The following is a 21,094-nucleotide window of genomic DNA, read 5'->3' on the forward strand; positions in this document are numbered from 1 at the left end:
TCAGTGCATACTGTTGAACACGCTGTATTATAAGTTTATGGCACAGTTTCTAAATGAGAGCAAATGAAAATAATAAAGATACAAATGTACTGTAATATGAATAGAATGAATATATATTATTATATTGTTGTGTTGATGGTTAGATGTCCTTGAGTGTTTTAACTTTGCAAGTCCACTCCGATCCTGATTATGATTTTTTTTTTTTCTTCCCAGCAACATGGCCAACGCTCTGGCCAATGCCATGTGTGAGCGCTGCAAGAGTGGTTTTGCCCCGGCGGAGAAGATCGTGAACAGTAACGGGGAACTTTACCATGAGCAGTGCTTTGTGTGCGCCCAGTGTTTCCAGCAGTTCCCAGAGGGACTCTTCTATGAGGTAACACGTCGTCCTCACTGCTACTTTTCCAATATACCTTTCATCATCCATCATTTAAAAGATGATGCAGTCACTGACAGATTTAAGCACACCTGGAAGGCAATGTATTACATTAAGCAAGGTATTGCAAATGATCTGGATTTTATATAGACATTATGTATAAAAAAAAAAAAAAGACAAATTGCTTTGATGGGTCTAAACATGTTCTTATAACACTGTAGCATGCAGCTGCTCTCTGCACTGCTCATACACACTTGCTGCAGGCCCTGCCGTAAAGTTACATTTACACTCTGATCCAAATACACAGTTAACATTAAAGCATGTGTTGACAGATCAGTACGTTCAGATTCGTGTGGATCTCTTGCCTGAAACACATTTAAACCACCGTTGAGTGCAAATGGAGGGTTTCTTGTTCATGCACATCCCTCGGACATGTTGAGGTAAATAAAGAGGGGTGAGCACAACCTTAATGCAGTATTGAATTATCAGGAGCTCACTTCCAGTAAGCTGTTTGCTTACCAGCCCTGACACAAGGCCAGATGTCTCTCCGGCTGGCCCCAGAGAACCTGATGCTCTTCTGTTTGTCAGTCTATCAAAGACAAAGTGTCTCTAAAGCTCCGATCGATGTAAACATCAAAGCCGAGGGCGTTAGTGTACACTAACCTTTGATTCCCTGTAGATAATTCTACCTGCCATAAATAAACAGTCAAGAGAATATCGGCCCTCCCTCTGTGTGTTTGAGCCGTAATAGCCTGCTAACACGAGAGAAAAATAAATACAAAGTCAGTATTTTAATCCACACTAGATTAGGGCCTCAATAGCTATAATTCACTTGGTTTATGTGTGTTTGGTTGACGTTGCTGATGATCAATGATTAACTTGTAAATATTGAGGCTTTAGAAAGCACTGCACAATGGAATCAGATACATTAGAGTGATAATAAAATAGTTATTTCAGAATCATTGGCTAACAATCTAAAGGGATGAATCCAAAAATAAAGTTAAAATGCACACCAAGAATTATTTACAATATTTTTTGTAGATTGTAAAAAGACAGGTTTGGATGTCCTCAATACATGTATTGTGAAGTCATGGTGCACTGAAAGCTGTTTGAAACTCTTCTAGTTCATCAGTCAGTGATGCTGAATGATGTTTTGCAGCTGTCGTCATCATTGGATAACAAAGACGCATTGATGCTGCCATTTCTGATCAACACACCATAGTCCTCTATTAGGAAGAATATTAGAAAGAGAGGTTGTGTGTATATATTCTTTTGGGAATATAATGTTAATTAATGTAATTGTAGTTATAGTATGTAAATGTACATCTGTGTACTGTGCTAATGTATGCTAATTGTGTACAAATTGTTTAAATTCTGTTACAGTTTGAAGGCAGGAAATACTGTGAACATGACTTCCAGATGCTGTTCGCTCCCTGCTGCCACCAGTGCGGTAAGTGTACGAACTGCCGCGAAAGAAAAATAGTTTGTGCCTTCTCGACCGTAAACATCTATGTAACTGTTTTGCTCATGAACAAGCATCGTAATCATCTGTTCTTCTCTCAGGTGAGTTCATCATTGGCCGCGTGATCAAGGCCATGAACAACAGTTGGCATCCAGAGTGTTTCTGCTGTGACATCTGCCAGGCCGTTCTCGCCGACGTTGGATTTGTTAAGAATGCTGGAAGGTCAGTTTTAGAAATAGTTATCACATCAGTAGATAGTTATCACATCAGTTAAAGTCTGTTTTTATGCAACGCTACTTGCAGACAGTTTCTGTCCTTGTGAAGAATTGCAGTTTGTGTCAGTTGACGAGGACTTAAACAAAGTTTCTGCTGTTTTATGAACTCGGTGACTCTGGATTCATTGTATCACACAGGAAAAAATACAACCAAATGTTTTCGTATTCATTAAGCACGTGCCAAATCCCTTCCTGTTCTAGGGGAGATTTATTAGTTGACTGACCTTGCAACACATTAGATACCTCACTGATCCAACTTAGAAGATCAGTAAAGTTTCAAATCAAGTGTATCTCGGCCTTTCAGTGTTTTTTTTTTTTTTTTTGTGTATAATTTCCAACTCTTATCTGTCCCTCTCTCTCTCTCTCTCCAATCAGGCACCTGTGTCGTCCATGCCACAACAGAGAGAAAGCTCGGGGCCTTGGCAAGTACATCTGTCAGAAGTGTCACGCCATTATTGACGAGCAGCCTCTTCTGTTCAAGAATGACCCCTATCACCCGGATCACTTCAACTGCAACAACTGCGGGTAAACATGCACAGACACAAACTTGGCCAGCTGTGCCAGTCTCGCAAATCATCCAGAGCGGGGAGGCAAGGGGAGGGCCGGGTGATAGATAGAGGAAGCAAGCTGCGTCAGGTTGTGAATAGTCCTGAACAAACTCTGTGTTCACAGGTAGAGGTCTCTTTAATCCCACATCACACTTTATGTGTTATACAGTCATATTGCTGCCAAGTTTAGGCACACTTTCATGCTCAGAAATATTCAAATGAAACATCCTGAATATCAAGTTTATTATAAGTATTTGTTGCTTTGATTCACTGATTTAATGCTCTTATTATAAATAAAACTTCTCAGATCCTACAAACATAGCACAGTCTATGCAAAATTGGATCAAATACAGCATATGCAGCACTTGCAAAATGATGGACTTGTCAGTGCTCTCTGGTGGACAAAGTGTGTAATGGCGACGCTGTTTAGGAATTATTTCAAAGGTCTAATCTAATAAAAACATAACTATTAGATGCAATATCACAATTATTAGAGCATGGAGGCCTGTATGGGTGGGTCCATACAGCACAGTCATGCACATACAGTGGTCTGACTCAGTCAAAGTGTCGCAACATCTCTTGATTGAGAAGGGTAAGGACTGTAATTGCATTATCACATAACTTCAACCGCCTACTGCATTTTGTGGGTTTTTTAAAATCATGTTTCATTGTGTGAATGAATGAAATAGTTTTATTTTCATGTTCAGTCAATTATATGACCCATCCCTCTTGGGATTATTCAGACACATGAACTAACAACAAACCCAACATTCCAGCATGGAAACCGACCGTCATCTAACAGCACAATACATCAACATCATCCGAACATAAACATAAACCACCCACAAATGATGCTCCAGGAGATATATTCCATAATGGAAACACAACAAACATACAAACGCAGCTCCATAAGCACAAAACACAACACACAAATCCAAACAAAGCAAAATCTACATCTGCATCCATTAGTGTCAAACACTGTATATTTGATCCACTTCATAGACCAATAGTCTGCAATATATAGAGAATAGAGTCTGAGGAATTTATCTGTCATGTGTTACTTTGCTCCTCCTATCCCATACTTTAGAAATATATTCAGAAAACTAAAACACATCATCAAATAGGTATTAAATTAAAGCTCCATCCTCAATTCCTATCAAATTTAAATCTGGATTGTGAACTTTTTTAAACAATATTTGTCTTTGTGTATAAATCATGATATAAAGGACAGTAGAGCATGAAATGAATTTCGCTGACAATATTCACAGATACTTTATCTTCTATCACACCTCTCTATCTTCCATTGTCACTATGTACTGGTAATATACCGCATCTTATCTCTAAGTGTTGTAGTAAGTGCTGTAAGATATGATATGATTGATATTAACATTAATCATTAATATATTTGTGCCAGCTTAAGCACTAATATTCTTGTGAGATGTGTTAATATCCTGGGATCTCTCCATCAGTTACAAGTTGACGCTGTTTTGGTGTGATTTTCCATAGCTGACGTCATATTATTACTAGACCTGATGTTTTTTTCAAATGTTCCTATTTTACATAAGCATACACTCACCAAGCACTTTATTAGGAACACCTGTGCAATCTAATGCAATCCAATACAACCACTCTGCCATAAATATTACCTTTACAAAGCTTATACATTGTCAGTTTTTGTTTACATTTTCAGAAAGGTGATAATTCTACTGCATTATTTTCTTCTTTTTTTATAACAAATACCTCTTTGTCATTTGCATCATCAACATTTGAATGAGTTTAACCGCCTTGTACGTACATCAGTTTGCCTTACCTGATAAAAACAAAAGGTTATCTAGTGTTTACAATTTCCCTCCATCTCTGCAGCAAAGAGCTGACTGCTGATGCCAGGGAGCTGAAGGGAGAGCTCTACTGTCTGCCCTGCCATGACAAGATGGGTGTCCCCATCTGCGGTGCCTGCAGAAGACCCATCGAGGGCCGTGTGGTTAACGCCATGGGCAAGCAGTGGCATGTGGAGGTGCGATGTTAAACTGTATACCTATTTGAAAACAACTTCAGTTACCTTAAGCTTAGAACACACTAATTAAATGTCTGGATTCACATTTCCTGACTGTCAGATTACTTTCAGATGTATTTACATTTTAAATGATTCATTGTCTATGTTCTGTTTGATTTTTACTGCCAGAAAGAGAAAAGTGACCTCTAATCCAAACATATTATCTCCAAGGTTCTCAGTATTTAGTTATTTATTCAAGAGTGTTTATGGCAATTGTTTTGTTTTCTGCGTTATTTTCTATTCATTCCCTACCGGTGAGAGTTCTTAAACATCTATCATGTGTGTGACTCATACTTTTACCAGTTTTATCTCCACAGTTGTGTTCAGTCATCTCCGCTCCTACATCATCCCTCCATTACATGCAATCTGTCTCTTTTATTATTTTTCTTTCTGGCGTCATTCCACCTCTCTTCTGTCTTTTCACATTTTATGGCCGTTTTCCTGTCTTCCGTCCTCCACATGTAGCATCACGTGTGCACTGTGTGTGAGCGCCCGTTTCAGGGTCACCCGTTTTATGAGCGAAATGGTCGCGCCTATTGTGAGAGACACTTTGACATGGTGAGGGAATTAAGGATTGGCCCCCGACACTTGACTGCTGCCCCGTGTCTCACTCCTCCCTGCCTGGCCTCCATACAAGGGTTACACTAATATAGAGGTTAATCGTTGGTCTTTTATGAAGAAGCTCTCTGACTGACCACCATTTTGGTCCAGAGCATGATGTTGATAACTGCTGGCCAGATTGTCTTGATTATATTGTTCAACCAGCTTGCAAATGAATTAGTTTTCCTAATTAAATCTTTATATGTATATTGCTCTCTTTGTTAGTATTTCTTATTAACTTGTTTCATGATGATAAATTATGAGAGAATTATTATGAAGTATTATGATAAATTATAATACGTAATTCGGGCCAAATAATAAACTTTTGCAGTTTCCCACAGTCACCGAAAAAAAAGAAAACAGAAAAGGCATAAAATATCAGTAATGTGTTGATTTTGGCAGTAAAAGCCATGTGCTGACGTAGCAGCAAACAATTGTGGTTTAAATGGGTTGATAATGGTCTCTGGGGTCTTATTGTCTAATCATGTTTCATGCTCTTTCAGAGGCTTTTTATACGCTACAAGAGATCTGTTCTTTATCGTGGGTGTAGAAACATTGAATATTGGCAGGAATCACTGGCTAACAACACCCTTCATCAAAATCACCTTTGTTTTGGCTTTTAAAAATCCATATTTGTGTAACCCTCTTACTCACCCATGCTGTCCTCATTCACAGACACATGAGAGGTCCTTTTTCAATTATTTGTGAGGCAAAGACGGGGCTTTCTCGGAAATATTGGACTCTTTACTTGAATTTATGTCAAACCCTACAATTAATTCCTCATTTGTCTGTTTGGAGGATTAACACACCCTCTAGAGCTCCACCTTCTCTCCTCTTTTTATTCAATTTGGACGCAGTAGCAAGACAGCTGGACTGAACTGATGTGGTGTTGACCTGACCTGATAATGTCTAAGCCAGACTGCGCTGCTGCCTGCGGCACAGTCTGAAAGTGCTGTTGAACTGACTGATTGCTGTGCTAACCATGTGTGCTTGGTCATGGGTTTGTTTGCAGCATTTTGTGTGTGCTAAGTGTGAGAAACCCTTCCTTGGACACCGTCACTACGAGCGCAAGGGCCTGGCCTACTGTGAAACACACTACAACCAGGTAACACTCGACAGTATTATCGGAGTTTTTGCGTTGAACATGGAAACATTGAAACATGAAATCTCTCCTCCTCTGGATCCATTTGTAATCTCTCAAGTACCAAAATCAAGAATAGCAACCAGATGTGACTGCATCTGACTTCAGGGAGGCTAAATTATGAAGTGATGATGAAATGATTAAAAAGGATTGGTCATGTGGGAAAGTTCGACATATTTGAAATTAGAGAGTTGACTGCAAAAAAGACCATGCATTTACAAGCTAACTTCCAATTAGAGAAGTCATTTTTCATTCAACTTGAATGATAAAGTAAGCAGAAGAAGAAAGAAATTAATGAAGTAGGTATGGGAAAGACTTGGCGTGATATTCCATTTGTTCCCAAGACATTTTTTGAACTAGTTTAGTCATCATCACTTTTCTTAAGGAAAAGTTTTCTTATCTCAGTAACACACCAAAGAGTTTTGCTGTTCATTGTATTATTACTTTGACTTGTAAGTTTTTACTGGAGTCTTAACTCTCAATCTGAACCATCTTGGGTCTTAAAGACCAACATCAGTCACTGTAATGACTCCACCTAGTGTTTTTTTTTCAACACAACACTTCTGCTTTTAGGGATGCCCTTGTAGCCCGTGCTTGTTTGCATGGCATCTGAACACAGAGTGTTCAGTGTGAACCGTGACAACGACTGCTGTTGCTGCATTGTGTTACATGATTTCATAACTCATAAGATGTGACAGCGCGTCGCTAACCCTCTCTGTTTCTCTTCCCTCGTCACGCTCAGCTGTTTGGAGATGTTTGCTACCACTGCAATCGTGTTATCGAGGGAGATGGTGAGATAACTTGTTCTGATTGAAAATATATATGAATGTTATAATTATTAATGGACAGAGGTGGTCATATGTCATTCGTTGTGCAGCTCTGTTAGCATCAATCCTCATCAGTGCCCTTTTAACTTGCTTTTCTTTTATATGATGTTGACTGTAGCTTTCTTTTAAAGGCCACCCTTTGAAAATTAGATTCTGAATTCAAGAATAAACCCTTTGACTCATGTGATGGTGATCTGGGACAGTTTCTCATGTGACTTTGTGGTGTGTTTCTTCTTTTTTTTTTTCAGTGGTGTCTGCCCTCAACAAGGCTTGGTGTGTCAACTGTTTTGCCTGCTCTACTTGCAACACCAAGCTCACCCTCAAGTAAGTAACACGAGTCTAAGAGATACACTTTTACATAAATGCTGTCACTGTGGAGTGGGATCAATCCTCATATTTTAACCCAAACAAATTCAGTATTAATTAAACTTGCTGGAATTCACGTGTGAATCGGCCAATCTCTCTCCCTCTGTTTACTTTGTAGTTTTTCTCTTTCACAACTATGCTTCATCTGGGACTATTTGCATATCTGCTATGAGCTGCCTGATTTTCTGTCCTGTTTATTCCTGATTTTCTCACCTTTCTCTAATAACCTTGTGTCTCTGTGGACTTTTTTCTCCACCTCTCCTCCCTTTTATCCTCCCTCTTTTTGTCCTTTTGTTTGCTTCTCTCGCTCCCCTTTTCCTTCCCTTGCCCTATCTCTAACTCTCACTTCTCCTTCCTCTCCTCTTTCCCATCTTGTTGTTCTCATTCTTCCCTCTTTTCTCGCCTCCTCTATATCTTTCTCTTCCCCTCCAACTGCCTTTCCTCTTCTCTTCCCCCTCTTACAATCCTCTCCCCTTCCTCTCGTTCCTCCCTGCTCCGTCAGGGATAAGTTTGTGGAAGTGGATTTGAAGCCGGTGTGTAAGCACTGCTATGAACGCCTGCCGGACGACATGAAACGCCGGCTGGCCAAGCGTGAACGCGACTCAAAAGACAAGAAGAAGAAAACATTGATACCCATGTGTCTGTGATCTTGTCTTTCTCCTTTCTCCACACTTCCACTCTTCTTCCTTTGGTCAGTTTCCACTTTTCTTCCTGTCTGTTCCTTAACTTTCTCTGTTTCATCGTCATCATATTTCAAACACTTTTTATCCCTCTTACTATTATTATGATGAAAGCAGAGATTTAGGTAAACACATCTGAGTGACCTAACACTGGAAGTGTTTCAGTACATGAACACTTCTCAGCCAGAAACACAAGTAGAGATTAGACTGGTACTTTGGTAACCTCTGCTATGCAAACAGGAAAATCAGATCAGTCACATGCTGAAGGGACGGCTTTGTTTCTCGGGTCTCTCGATCTGTCTGGGCGTAAGGGGTAAAGCCTTAATCGCTTCCGGCAGCTTTCTGGCCTCAGCTGTGGAAGTGCCCAGGTCCCACCGGGTTTGACACGTGCCCTTCTCCTGCCAGCGATTATCTGCTTTGGGAGGGAATGCCGCCCAGGAGCAGCTGAGGGGAAAAGGTTTACAGAGCTGACCAGTGTTAGTGGAATTAAAGGCATTTGATACAGAAAACAACTATAAAGAACACATAAACCACATTGTACCTTCAAGGCTTCACAATCCTCAAAATGTGTTATTTTAAACGTAGAAAATGTTTAGAATATTTTTTTTCAGCTTGTGGATCCACATAATATACATACTGATAGACAATAATGGGATATGTATGCTAGATTGTTTTCTTTCAAGTAAGTGCCGTAGTTCATTAAAAAATATAAGATCATCTATGGACAATATTAAGAAATACTAGTCTGGTGGTTAAGATGCATATTATATAACTGTAATGTCCCTGATTTGATTCTGGCAGAGGACCTTTGTTACATATCATCTCCTCTCTCGCTTCCCATGTTTCCTGTACTTGTCTGCAGTCAGTGAAGGATAACAGGTTAAGGAGTTATATAACTAACTAACTAGAACAAAAACAAACTTAGGAGCAAAAACATAACCCTAATCCAAGTATAATACAATTAATGTTGCACTACAAGGCCTTTTGTATAGGTTGAAAAATGGCCAACTTGAGCAGGAGCACTGAAGTTGTACTTAATTGTGTAATATAAAATGCAATTACTGAAAAATAATCTATAAGTTATCTTAAAAGAGGTAATTTCTCAGAAACTCTAAAATAAACAAAAAACATGCTACTCAGTATTTTTTCCAGTGGAGCTACAAACCAGAATGTCACCAAACCATTTTTCATGGTGAATAACCAATTATTGATACAAACAGATTAATAAGTGACACGAGACATAACTTAGACAGACCGCAACACCTAATTTACTGTTCAATGTCTCCTCCACAGGAACAAGTTTGTGGAGTTTGACATGAAGCCAGTGTGTAAGAAGTGCTATGAGAAATTCCCGCTGGAGCTGAAGAAGAGGCTGAAGAAGCTGTCTGAAACCGTCGCACGGAAGTAAACACACAGATGCATAGCAGGAGGGAGGGAGAGGTAGATGAGACCCTAAGGTGGCCCCATGCAAGGGAGAAGTCACATCTTCACAATCGACAATCGTGTTTAAGATAGCATTTTCTGTGTTTCATGTCAGGTGGTGTGTTAAATTTAGGATCGGTTATTTCAGTGGAACTCTCCACTTTTTGTCCTTTCAGTTACAGCAGCAAAGCGTCGAAGGTCATTTCATGAGCCTGAAACTGACAGATGGGTCGACAGACTGTCAGTCAGTAGGTTTAACTTTAACCTGTTCAGTGCCTTTTGGCTCAAATACTGCACTGTACTGTATATATGTTCACATGCTTGCCTTATTTCACTGCTATGTATATATATATATATATATATATATATATATATATATATATATATATATATATATATATATAAAACCCAAAAACACATGATGATGGTCGGTATTTCATGATTATGTACAGTATAAACTTAGAAACATGGGAATAATAAAACCTCTGTTGACAGGTTCAACTGTTGCCAACTTCTGTTTGACTAATGTTACTGACTATAATAATAGAGTAAAACCCAAAGAAAGTTGAGAAAAAAATGCAGTTTGTTTATATAATATCTCTAATATTTACTGTTTTCCACCTATATGTATTATTTCATGTATTATAAATGCTTATTTTCTTTAATATTACGCAAAATGAGTTTGTGTTTAGCTCTATATAAAGTTTTCAGATATTTTTTTTCTTGCATCAGCGGTTTTTTGACGTACTGTATCCTCCTCAAAGCTTCAGTAATGGATTCAACCATAGCTGAAGTTTGTTGGATTATAGTTGGATTATAGTGTTATGTGCTATGCATTGTATATGTGGAGCGATATCTATGCAAACTGGCATTTACGCAGAGTTACCAGTTTATTAGGTTCACTTGTACAATCTAATATAATCTAATAGAACAGCCCTGAAATAAATCCCAAGTTTATAATGTTCAGTTTTTGTTTTGTCCTCTCTTATAGTAAGTACTTACAAGCAAATGAATATAAGAAGCACCTTTAAAAATACAGCAATCCTGTACAACACCACCACTAACTACTGTACATACAGCCTCAGAAATGACCATAGAGTAGACTCAACACCTCTTACACCATGTCAACAAATACTGAACATAATAAGCTTCACGGTGACAGGATTTATTGCGGGGCAACTGGTAACTCTTGTGTGTTACAACTTGATGGCTTGTGGCCTGTGCAGGGACCGGATGCGGGAGCAATGTTAGATGTTAGAACATGAGTCTCTGCTGTTTGTAATCCAAGGAAAGTGATCCTCTTAGTGAGGTATACAGACTTCCTCAGGGCTCAGACCCTCTTAGGAAAGAAAGCCAACTGTTGAATGGTAAAAAAAATAATAATTTCCATTCAAAAAATGTTTTTCGCTTGAGCAGTATTTTACCATAGAAAGCTTGTCTTTTACATAATAGTTAAATAGAAAGACACATTCCACAGTTTCACAGAAACACAAAGCCTATGTTTCTGTTCTGAATTTCACTACGTATGCCACATTTGTCATATGTCATGTAGAGGTACAACTATCTGCTGGACTGTTGTGAAGCAGAACTTCAGCGTCACTAAAAATAGTCCGGTAGAAAGCTTTATTTGATATCTTACAACTGGGGTGACTGAGGTGACTCTACACAGATATACACAGATATGTATTTTATCATCACATTGCTTGTCAAAATACAATATTTATTCATGTAAACACACCAAAGTGCATGTTTTGGACTTGAATGGAGAGTTATTGTTCATTATATCAAAGATAATGCTGTCAACTCACCTGAATAAACATGTACAGTATGTCAATGCTACCTGTGTGGATGTAGTATTGTTTTTGGTTTATAGTTTCTTGCATACATGACATCATTAGCATGTATAGGATTCATTGGGGGCATTTGATTAAATCCAAAGGTAGGACAGAATACCTAGATTTAATACACATTATCAGTATTTCCAAATGGTTTTCTTGCAGCTTTGACTCGATTGGCCTACTTGAAAGTAACGTATTCAGAGTTACATGAGTTAAAAGGCCATTCCTTGGCAAACTAACATGGGTTAAATAAGTATTCTGGTAACACTACATCTCCCCTGATAACACTGATACAGGGGTAATCTCTGCATTTATATTTATTAACACACTGTTACAGTCCTTGTAAAAAGTTGTTTAAATTAACCCTGATGAAGGCAACATGCACGGCTTTATTAAAGAAAAAAAAAATCAAAGTATTGCAAGTATTGCTTGTTTTTCATCTTTTTTCTTATATTCTTATATTCTCAATTAATACCATCACTAGTATTTGTTTAGTGTAATATGGAAGAATTATATTAGTATAAATGGAAGGTTGTTGTTTTTTTAAAACTTTTTATTTAACACATTTCATACATGCATGTACTTTATTCCCCATGATACAAACTAATTTAATCATATAATATAAATAAAACAAAACGAAGAACATACCACAACGTAAGCATTATATATAAATCCAATGTCAATAATTTTAAGTGAGAAGAAAAAAATAATCATCATAATAAAAAAAAGTAATAAAATAATAAAATAAATAATAATACATTAAAAGGTAGATGAAAAAAGTAGTCCCATGTAGTAGTCCCCCTAACTTGGCATAATAATACTTTAAAAACATAACGTACTTTCCACAGAGCAAAGACGACATAACTTTGTCTCGGGCTCAGCCAACCCACATGGTAACTCTAGATTTGCTCTTGCGGGATTTGTACACGGTGCTCCTTCATTTTGCGCGTTGTTTGTCATTGTACAAAACAGCAATGTCTTATGATGTGACAACGCTGAGGTTAAGGTCTTGTAGGGTTTAGGCACAAAAAAAAACATTCGGCAAGGGAAATACAATGTTTTGGGTTAAAATGCTCACTCTCGCGAGAACCTTCTCGAATCTAGAGTTACCATCTAGACCACACGACCAATAAAAGTGCGTCAGTGTGCGTCAAACTGAATGCTCAGCTCTCATTGGACAGCGAGCTGGATTCAAGTAAGCGCACGAACCACGTGACCCCTCTGCCATTTGACGTTAATGAGACTGCGCAATAATATCATCATGGGGAGTTAACGCTCACGGAATGACTATTATGTCAGCTTTTTATATTTTGTGAATTGTCGTATTATATGCACCACAGTCAACCGCTTTAGCAGTACTTTGTTTTGTTTTTTTCGGGGAGCCATGCGGCGGAGTAAGACTGAAGTGGACCGGTACGTTTCCTCCGTACAGAGCTCCTCTCCCTCCCTCAAAGAGGTAAGTTCAACCGGCGGCTAACGTTAGCGTGCTGCTGCCATCGTTTCACACCAACCCGGCGTGAGGAGACAGGCCTGGACACCACGATCAAACGGGCATTAATGGCAGTTATTTTTTTTGAACCGATGTTAATTTGGTTAGTTTTATGTTATGTGTAATATCTGTTAACTGCCGCGGGCTTATCCTAAGGCTAGCGGCGCTAACCGACACGATGACGCTTCGTCATGTCCTCCCCTTCACGCTCGGAAAACGCGCGGCATGGGCTTGTTAGAGTAGCCGAGCTAGTTAGCTATCCCACAAACAGCTCATGACTACTTGTAACGCCACAGCTAGCAACTACCAACTACTACTACAGCCGGGACGGGTTCACAATTTTCCACGCCTTTCTTAAAACAATAGTCAGGAGCCCAAATGAACGTTGACGCCGGTTTTTCGTGCTGTAATCACCCCTCCTGTCCATGCTGACTATTAGAAGATCTCTTCATAATGTTCTTAAAGGTTAAGTAATAGGGACCAGAATCCATCTATCTGTGCTAAAATGTATTTAAAAGTTTATCTGAAGCTACTATGAAGTCGATAGCTTTCAACGTTAGTCTTATTTTCAGAGTTTTTTGAGGATTATTGTGTTGTATTTGTAAGCACATTGAGAGCCACTAAATCGGAGTCAAAGTCCTTTTATATGTGAACATACTTGGCCAATAAAGATGTTTCTTATTGTGATTCATAGTGCCAAAGTCCCTCTTTTTGTTTATATACTTCCACCGCAGCTCAACAGGGAAACTTTTGAGGAAACACAAATAGGGAATTTGATGCTAAACAGGCTGTAAATGTGGCAGATATCCACTTGATATGACTAACTTGGACTGCTGAAGCCTCATATAAGCTTCAGATAAACTTATAACTACATTTTTGCACAAAATCTGTGTGGACACACTGTGGATTTTGGCCCTCATTACTTACATTGAAAGTGCATTTAAAGGGCATCTTTTAATAGCCAATATGAAAGAGAGGAACAATTACAGCAAGTGAAACCTCTTTTCAATGTTTCATTTGGTCACCTGACTGTTGTTTTAAGACAGACTTGAAAAATTGTGAACCTATCCTTTAACACATCTGGAACAAAATGCTTCCAAAGGATGAGCCGTTTACACACCCCAAACCTTATTCAGAAATCTGATAGTATTTATTTAAGTTGCTGACTTGGATAACTGTAACTATATGGTTTGTGCATCACATGTTGCATTAAACATTTAATGAATCTAAACATATATAATAAATATAAACGTTAATTTGACATTATTAGAAGGATGGCAACGGATCGCACACTACTACAAAAGTAGCTGCATAGCATAGATGTAGGAGTCCAGGTGTGTTGGTGGCTTCATACTACCAAGAAGTACCCACATTATCTTCAATAAAATCAAGTCACCTTGGATGATAAACTTACAATGCCAGATTTTCCATAATTCATTTATTGATCTTCCACTTAAAATTACTTGTGTCTTATTGTTTTAACGTCCAAAAGTAAGTTATTCCAGTTCGTGACATGTCTGAACCTGAAGGAACAGGTGTCCATGTTATTATTGAACCTCTGGAAGTACAAGCAGGCAACACTGACCTTGGTCTGGTGGGCATGAGTCCTTTCACCACTACTAAAGACTGACTTGTTTTGAGAACTCTGTAGTTTAAGGGTTTTCCCCAGACCTTCAAACCATGCTGAGATTAAGCAGTCTGACTCAAAACAAGAGAATTGCCCACAGACCCTTCTAATGCCATGCTGTCTCCACTCAGACTTTGAGGTGCCATCAGGGTGTTTTTTGCTCCATTTTGTGGATAGAGAGAGCAACACAAGGGCATAGGTGGAGTTTTTCCCTCTTTTGCCAATTAACTGTCATCTGTAATAGTGAAAACAGCCGGTCCACACCAAGATGAATTCACTAAACTTCAATATTGATGTTTTCTTTCCACAGAAGCCAGTCAAAGGATTTTTATTTGCAAAGCTGTACTTTGAAGCAAAAGAGTATGAACTTGCAAAAAGGTAAGCACATGAGCTTCCCTGTGGTTGACTGAATGTTATTGCCTCTCCAGAGAAATTATACTCACAGTACCCTCGCATAACAATCTGTTTTATTCTCCTAGACATGTATCAGAGTATCTCAAAGTCCAAGAGAGGGATCCCAAAGCACACAAATTCCTTGGACAGCTCTATGAGAGAGAGGGAGACATCAACAAGGCAGTAGGATGTTACAAGGTACGAGGAACATGACTCTTGGGGGGAAAAAATATGCAAAACAAAGAGATTCTTCCTGGAAGAGTGTATTGCATGGTGTGGCTGGGCCTTTTTCAGGATTGGTGTCTGGTTCCTCTTGTCCATTTATGAAAGTGATCTGTGTGTGTGTGTGTGGGTGAATAAGAGGCGTTCAGATTGAAAAGTGCTGTGTAACTGCAGTCCATTTTCCATTTAAAGTGGTCAAATCAGGATGGGGATACCCCTAATTAATGCCCAGATAGTGTATCATATGAGTGTTTTCTCAGTTTTCCTTCCCTTGTTTAATCTCTACATTTATAAACAGTGAGTGACTCTGTGTTTTGTTCTCTTGGTGCTGAACTCCAGCAAATAGGATCTAAAATGAAATGAAGTGCAAACATTAAGCTTTAGAATCATGAAACTGATTGATGAAACGATGAAAAACTTTAACCACTCCAACCAGTGTCTTTATTTAAATCAAAAAGTAACGTTTAATGTGGTTAAATCAGGAACAAAAAGCAGGTGAAGCTGTTGGCATTTATCTAATAGTGATTCTTACAGTGTCTTTTATCCATATGAGTGAAATAGTGTTGGATCAATGTGATCATATCAGCTTTAGCAGACTGTTCCTCATTTGATGGCTCACTGTTGACATACTTAACTGTGATTGACACAGCTGATTCAGAAGTATGACTGACTAAGAGTGTATTTAATAATCACCACACCCTCTGAACTATATTCCACTGTTCCCAGCACTTTCACATTTTACGCTGCTGAGCATAACGCGAACCTAAATAGCTTTTGCGCTTGGAGACAACCACATAGTCTCTGTGCCCGAGACCTGCCACTTCAAGCTTGTTGTTGGACGATTTAAATAGGGCCCAAGGTTTCTGTTTGGAACAGACTTCAATTATCTGTAGACCCAACCAAACAGGTATTTGAGGCTGGAATTAATACTTGCTTAGGGAGGGGAAATTACACTTGTACACTCTGAATGTAGTTTATTTTACTGAACAGGAAGTGCTTTAAACGCAATCCATGAATTGTGTATGCTTTCCATTCCTGTTGACCATTTTTTAATGTAGGGTCAATTCATTTTAGCACAATATGAAACACTTAAAATTTGGTTTGAGATCCAGTGAGAACCAATTTGTAGTGTATTGCATGCATTGAAAATGGCAAGAGGTGTAATGATTAATGTTATTTAGTTGGTTTGGTCCTTAAATAAGATTCTAAGTTTCCTTCATACAACTAATAATTGGAAGCACATGTGCCAAGCTGGGCATTGTTGGTAATTATAATATAATTATAGGTTAAGTTGTTTTACCACAACTCATTGCACTACAGTTGGGCACAGAAGCTATCAAAAGGCCCCATTGTGCTGTTAAGTGTGTGTGTGTGATTAGTCCACTGTCACATTTTTATCCTCTGTAATCAAAAAGTAGAGAGATTAAACATTTAATAGAGCACATGGTGCACATTATTCTATTTCTTTGGCAAACAAAGTCAAAGAGAAAATGAAATTGTGATAAAATCCCATTGAAGTCATGTCAATTTTATTAACAATGTTTAAAATTTTGTGATTTTTATCATGTTCATTGATCATTCAAAAATTTGACTGCTCCCTCCTCCTCTAATATGTTACTTCACTGAGGTATAAATGAAGTAACCAACTTAAATGGTCTTTCTTTTCTCCCTCTCTCACATTTTGGTTATTGTATTCTGGAGGAGTCTTGCTTTTTGGATAGATCTGATATATACAGGCTTTTATAAAAGCTGATGCCAGTATGTCTGCACTTTTGTGTGTATGTAGCGATCAGTGGACTTGAACCCGGCCCAGAGGGATCTGGTGCTGAAGGTGGCTGAGTTACTGGTCAGTAAGGAGGAATGTGACAGCAGAGCTGAGTTTTGGGTGGAGAAGGCTGCCAAGCTGCTCCCGGGGAACCCCGCAGTCTTTAACCTGAAGGTGAGGCTCCTTTTCTTCTGAATTAGCAAGACCTCTGTTGGACACTGCATCTGTCAACTTGTAATATCACTCTTTACATTCATATTTTACCAACTGCTGCTCATTTTCCAGCCTACTATATTCCCCTCTCTGTCTTCATAGTCTTCATTTCATGTTTTTATGAACAGGATCCCATACTGACTCTTTCTGGTTTACCTGTTTCCCTCTATGCAGGAGCGTCTGTTGAATCGTCAAGGTCAACAGGGTTGGAACCGACTCTTTGACCTCCTTCAGGCCGAGCTTGCAGCACGGCCAGCTGACGCACATGTGAACGTGAAGCTGGTTCAGCTGTTCTGTCAGGACAGTCGGCTGGATGAGGCCGTTAAGCATTGCCTGGCCGCTGAGAGAAAGGGCATGCTTCGCAACAGTCTGGACTGGTACACTGTGGTGGTGCACACACTGCAGGTCAGCATGGACTTTAATGTGGAAGGGCAGTTATGCATGGTCGGACTAGTGTGCATTTTTGAAAAGTTGTATGGTGTTGGCTTGTATTTCATACCGTTAAAAAATCTGCATTTAAATTCACAATAATACTAAAAAAATGGATGACTTTTGTTTCAGGAGTATCTGGCTCAGCCAAGTATTGCCAGCAATGAGAAGATGTGTCGGCGTCTCCAGAGAGAGCTGCTATTGGCTCACTGCAACCTGCTGAGAATCACACTGTCTGGGAGTGACGTGCAGCCCAGCATTGATGCCCTCAGAAGGTAAGTGTTTGTTTAGGTTAATATAGTGTTTGTATACACAAATCGTCTATGTTTACAGTACGTAGCCATGAAACCAAATGTAATGTTAGATTCCACTCAGGACTAAATTTCTTTATATATTTACGTTATGTGCTATGTTTATGCCTGTAGAGGATGTACAACATTCTAGGACTGCAACGTATGATTATTTTCATTATTGATTAATCTGCAGTCTATTTTCTACAACACCCATGTTTATGCAGTTTATACAAATATGTGTGTGTGTGTGTGTGTGTGTTTGTGTGTGTAGTTTTGACCAAGCTATGCAGACAGTGAGCAGCGTTGCAGGCCGCCACACAGACGAACTTTGTGAGGTGTTTGTGGAGATGCGCGGTCACCTCTATTTGCATGCTGCTGCATTATTGTTGAAGCTGCCTCAGGATCTGCAGAAGACCTGGAGGGACGTCATTGACCTGGCTGCACTATGCTACCTGCTGGCATACCAGGTACTGACACACCGACACAAATATGATCAGTATATGTCCAGTCCTATCATGACATGGACAACTAATTAATTTGTTGAGCAATTCTGTGGTATGGATACAGATAAGAAAGCTGAACTTCTCAATTATTTTTTTTTTAACAGCTGCCTTACAGGATAAGTTTTACTGTCTTAATAGTTTAATTTACTTAGTTTCCGTACCCAGACCGCATTAGGGAGCCGCGGCCAGGAACATTTGAATGCAGACGGATTTCTGGATGCAGTTTGTTCTCTTTTTTCCTTCCACCAGGTCCCCAGACCAAAGAATAAAGTGACCAAAAGAGACCAGTCAGCGCCACAGCTTCTGGAGCTGCTGGCAAGCGACCGACTGAGTCAAGCCGGCCACATGCTGCTCAATCTGAGCACCGACGCATCCACCTTGATCAGAGAGGTCTGTCCATGCATTCTGAATCAGTGTAGTTAGAAGTTGTAGCACTTTGAGCCTGGAATGAAAAAAGGTTTATTGTGTGTGTGTGTGTGTGTGTGTGTGTGTGTGTGTGTGTGTGTGTGTGATTAATCGATTTGATTAATCTAGTATAATACATGGAACTTAGATTTTCTGCTATAAATGAAAATATTTTATCACTGTAATGAACATGATAGATGCACTTCTACTTTGTCTTGCTAACAGTCATTTTCTGCACCATATCCATCACATGTTGACAGCACTAATAAACTGATGTTTAATTACTTTAAAGTTTAGAAAATGACACATTTGTATGTTCTGTGTGTTTGCATACATAGGTGGTTGAGGCGTTTGGGAACCGTAGCGGTCAGAACTCTCTGCTCGATCTCCTGTTTGGACAGCAGGCCTCTACTGGATCTTCCTTTATTGCCAATGATGACATTCGTTCCATTAACGCACTGACTCCACAGATCTCTCAGCTGGCTGAGTGGGACGCAGGTACAAAACTAGAGATGCACTAATATGGAATTTAAAGGCTGATCATTATAACTGATAATTATAACTGTTTATTGTAACTGATAATATTAAGCTTAGGAATGCAGAAATGTAAAGAGGACAATTCATGTATTTCTTTATTCTAAATTCGTTTGTAAAAACCTTTTGTTTAGTTTTTAAATATGTAAACTAATTGGCACTTGACTTGATTTAACTTCAGAGTGAGCAAATGCCAACAAAACAAATCTAACTAGGAAGGAAACAAATACATCCTGACAAAAGAAACCAAATTACAATAACTGACTTCCCTAACTAACATAAACATTAATTCTGTTTTTTAACAAGCACATTGTAAGCACTCCTATATTTTAATAACTTGGTGCTTCCTCTGTAGGCTCCATCCTGCTGCATGGTGGTGACTTGCAGCATCTGAGCTGGCTGGGGCTGCAGTGGACACTTCTGGCACAGAGACCAGCCCTGCGGGATTGGCTACAGCAACTCTTTCCAAGGCTTACCCTGGAAACCTCCAAACTGGACACGAATGCACCAGAGTCAATCTGCCTGCTGGATTTGGAGGTGGGTGGCATTGCGTGTGGGTTGTTATGTTGGGTCCACGTAACAAGAGAATGAAAAGAGAAGAAAAGGAAAGTTATTTAAAGTATGAAAACACAAAAAAATGCAAGATGAAATTATACATCTAAATTGAAGATATTAATATATATGCAACAGATACATTGGAGAAAATATGTATAATATAGATTGTAAACAGACATGATGAAGACTTTTCAATTGTTGATACATAATTATCTAAAGTTGATAAATGCAAAATTCCCCTGAAATGGTTTTTTAAAAGGGAAATACTGGGTGTGTGATTGACTTCACTGAGTAGTACTTTCAGTAATCTTTCACTTTCACTTGCACAGGGGAGGCACTCTTGCAACTCATTACTGATTTTTGGTTCTGAAATCTTTTTCTGCTTTTTGTTTGAAAACGTAAAGGCCTCTGACTCTCCTCTCGTTTACTCCATCCAGGTGTTTATATGTGGTGTGGTGTTCTGTAGCCATTGTCAGCTCCAGGAGACGGCGAAGATCAGCAGCGGAATAAACCAGCAGCAGCAACAGCAGCTCTACGAGCCTCGCTGCCTCCCCCTCCCTCTCCTCCGCCTCTTGACCACCGACAGACAGAGGGAGTGGTGGGACGCCATCTACAGCCTCATTCACCAGCGAGCTGCGTGAGTGTCAGAACCGCAGGGATCCGGCCAGAATATGATACTCGGAAGATAGTCATGACTACGTTTACGTGCACAAAGTATTCCGGTCTTCGCCCTTATTCCGAAAATGACAATATTCCTACTAGGCTGTTTACATGGCTAATGAAAATGAATATTCCACTAATATTCCCTTTTACATGTAGCCGTGCATACTCCGTTTATCACATCACAATATGAAAAAGTGAAACCCTAATTGACACGCATATTCCAAATGTAATCCAAACGTAATATGCTGTTTACATGACCCATATCAAATTCAGAATATTATTGTACATTATCTGTACTATTTGGAATAATTGTGGAATATTAGTGTGCATGTAATCGTAGTCAACGAGGAACGCTGAGCCAAATTAGAGTTACACCACACTACAGATTTGCAAAAATATAAGCTGTCAGGCTGTCTCT

General features: G+C 39.1%; 2 protein-coding genes and 1 long non-coding RNA gene across 9 annotated transcripts in view; 2 read left to right on the forward strand and 1 right to left on the reverse strand.

Moving 5' to 3' along the window:
* The window catches only part of LOC122991826 (LIM and senescent cell antigen-like-containing domain protein 1), a 31,174-nt gene extending 21,059 nt beyond the window's left edge, over positions 1-10,115 (forward strand). For 4 of the 6 annotated variants that reach the window (XM_044365201.1, XM_044365202.1, XM_044365200.1 and 1 more), the window contains exons 2-11: positions 214-373; positions 1,757-1,823; positions 1,937-2,057; positions 2,486-2,635; positions 4,522-4,672; positions 6,324-6,416; positions 7,195-7,243; positions 7,528-7,603; positions 8,148-8,336; positions 9,619-10,115. In XM_044365201.1, coding sequence (XP_044221136.1) covers positions 214-373; positions 1,757-1,823; positions 1,937-2,057; positions 2,486-2,635; positions 4,522-4,672; positions 6,324-6,416; positions 7,195-7,243; positions 7,528-7,603; positions 8,148-8,292 — 1,012 coding nt within the window. In that variant the 3' untranslated portion in view covers positions 8,293-8,336; positions 9,619-10,115. Of the gene's footprint in view, positions 1-213; positions 374-1,756; positions 1,824-1,936; positions 2,058-2,485; positions 2,636-4,521; positions 4,673-5,176; positions 5,270-6,323; positions 6,417-7,194; positions 7,244-7,527; positions 7,604-8,147; positions 8,337-9,618 lie in introns of all 6 variants that reach the window. The other 2 variants (XM_044365198.1, XM_044365199.1) reach the window with 2 other exon arrangements.
* Positions 6,337-14,130, reverse strand: LOC122991829. The gene is made up of 3 exons (XR_006405917.1): positions 14,119-14,130; positions 13,972-13,974; positions 6,337-6,507 (listed from the first exon to the last, which is right to left on the reverse strand). It is a non-coding gene; the product is annotated as an uncharacterized LOC122991829 (long non-coding RNA).
* The window catches only part of ranbp2 (RAN binding protein 2), a 30,419-nt gene continuing 22,123 nt past the window's right edge, over positions 12,799-21,094 (forward strand). For both annotated transcript variants that reach the window (XM_044365195.1, XM_044365196.1), the window contains exons 1-11: positions 12,799-13,041; positions 15,012-15,079; positions 15,181-15,292; positions 17,103-17,255; positions 17,469-17,699; positions 17,856-17,998; positions 18,288-18,483; positions 18,769-18,909; positions 19,263-19,422; positions 19,814-19,995; positions 20,451-20,650. In XM_044365195.1, the coding sequence (XP_044221130.1) occupies positions 12,970-13,041; positions 15,012-15,079; positions 15,181-15,292; positions 17,103-17,255; positions 17,469-17,699; positions 17,856-17,998; positions 18,288-18,483; positions 18,769-18,909; positions 19,263-19,422; positions 19,814-19,995; positions 20,451-20,650 (1,658 nt within the window). In that variant the 5' untranslated portion in view covers positions 12,799-12,969. The remainder of the gene's footprint in view (positions 13,042-15,011; positions 15,080-15,180; positions 15,293-17,102; positions 17,256-17,468; positions 17,700-17,855; positions 17,999-18,287; positions 18,484-18,768; positions 18,910-19,262; positions 19,423-19,813; positions 19,996-20,450; positions 20,651-21,094) is intronic.

Source organism: Thunnus albacares, chromosome 11, assembly GCF_914725855.1.
Source record: "Thunnus albacares chromosome 11, fThuAlb1.1, whole genome shotgun sequence".
NCBI lineage: Eukaryota > Metazoa > Chordata > Actinopteri > Scombriformes > Scombridae > Thunnus > Thunnus albacares.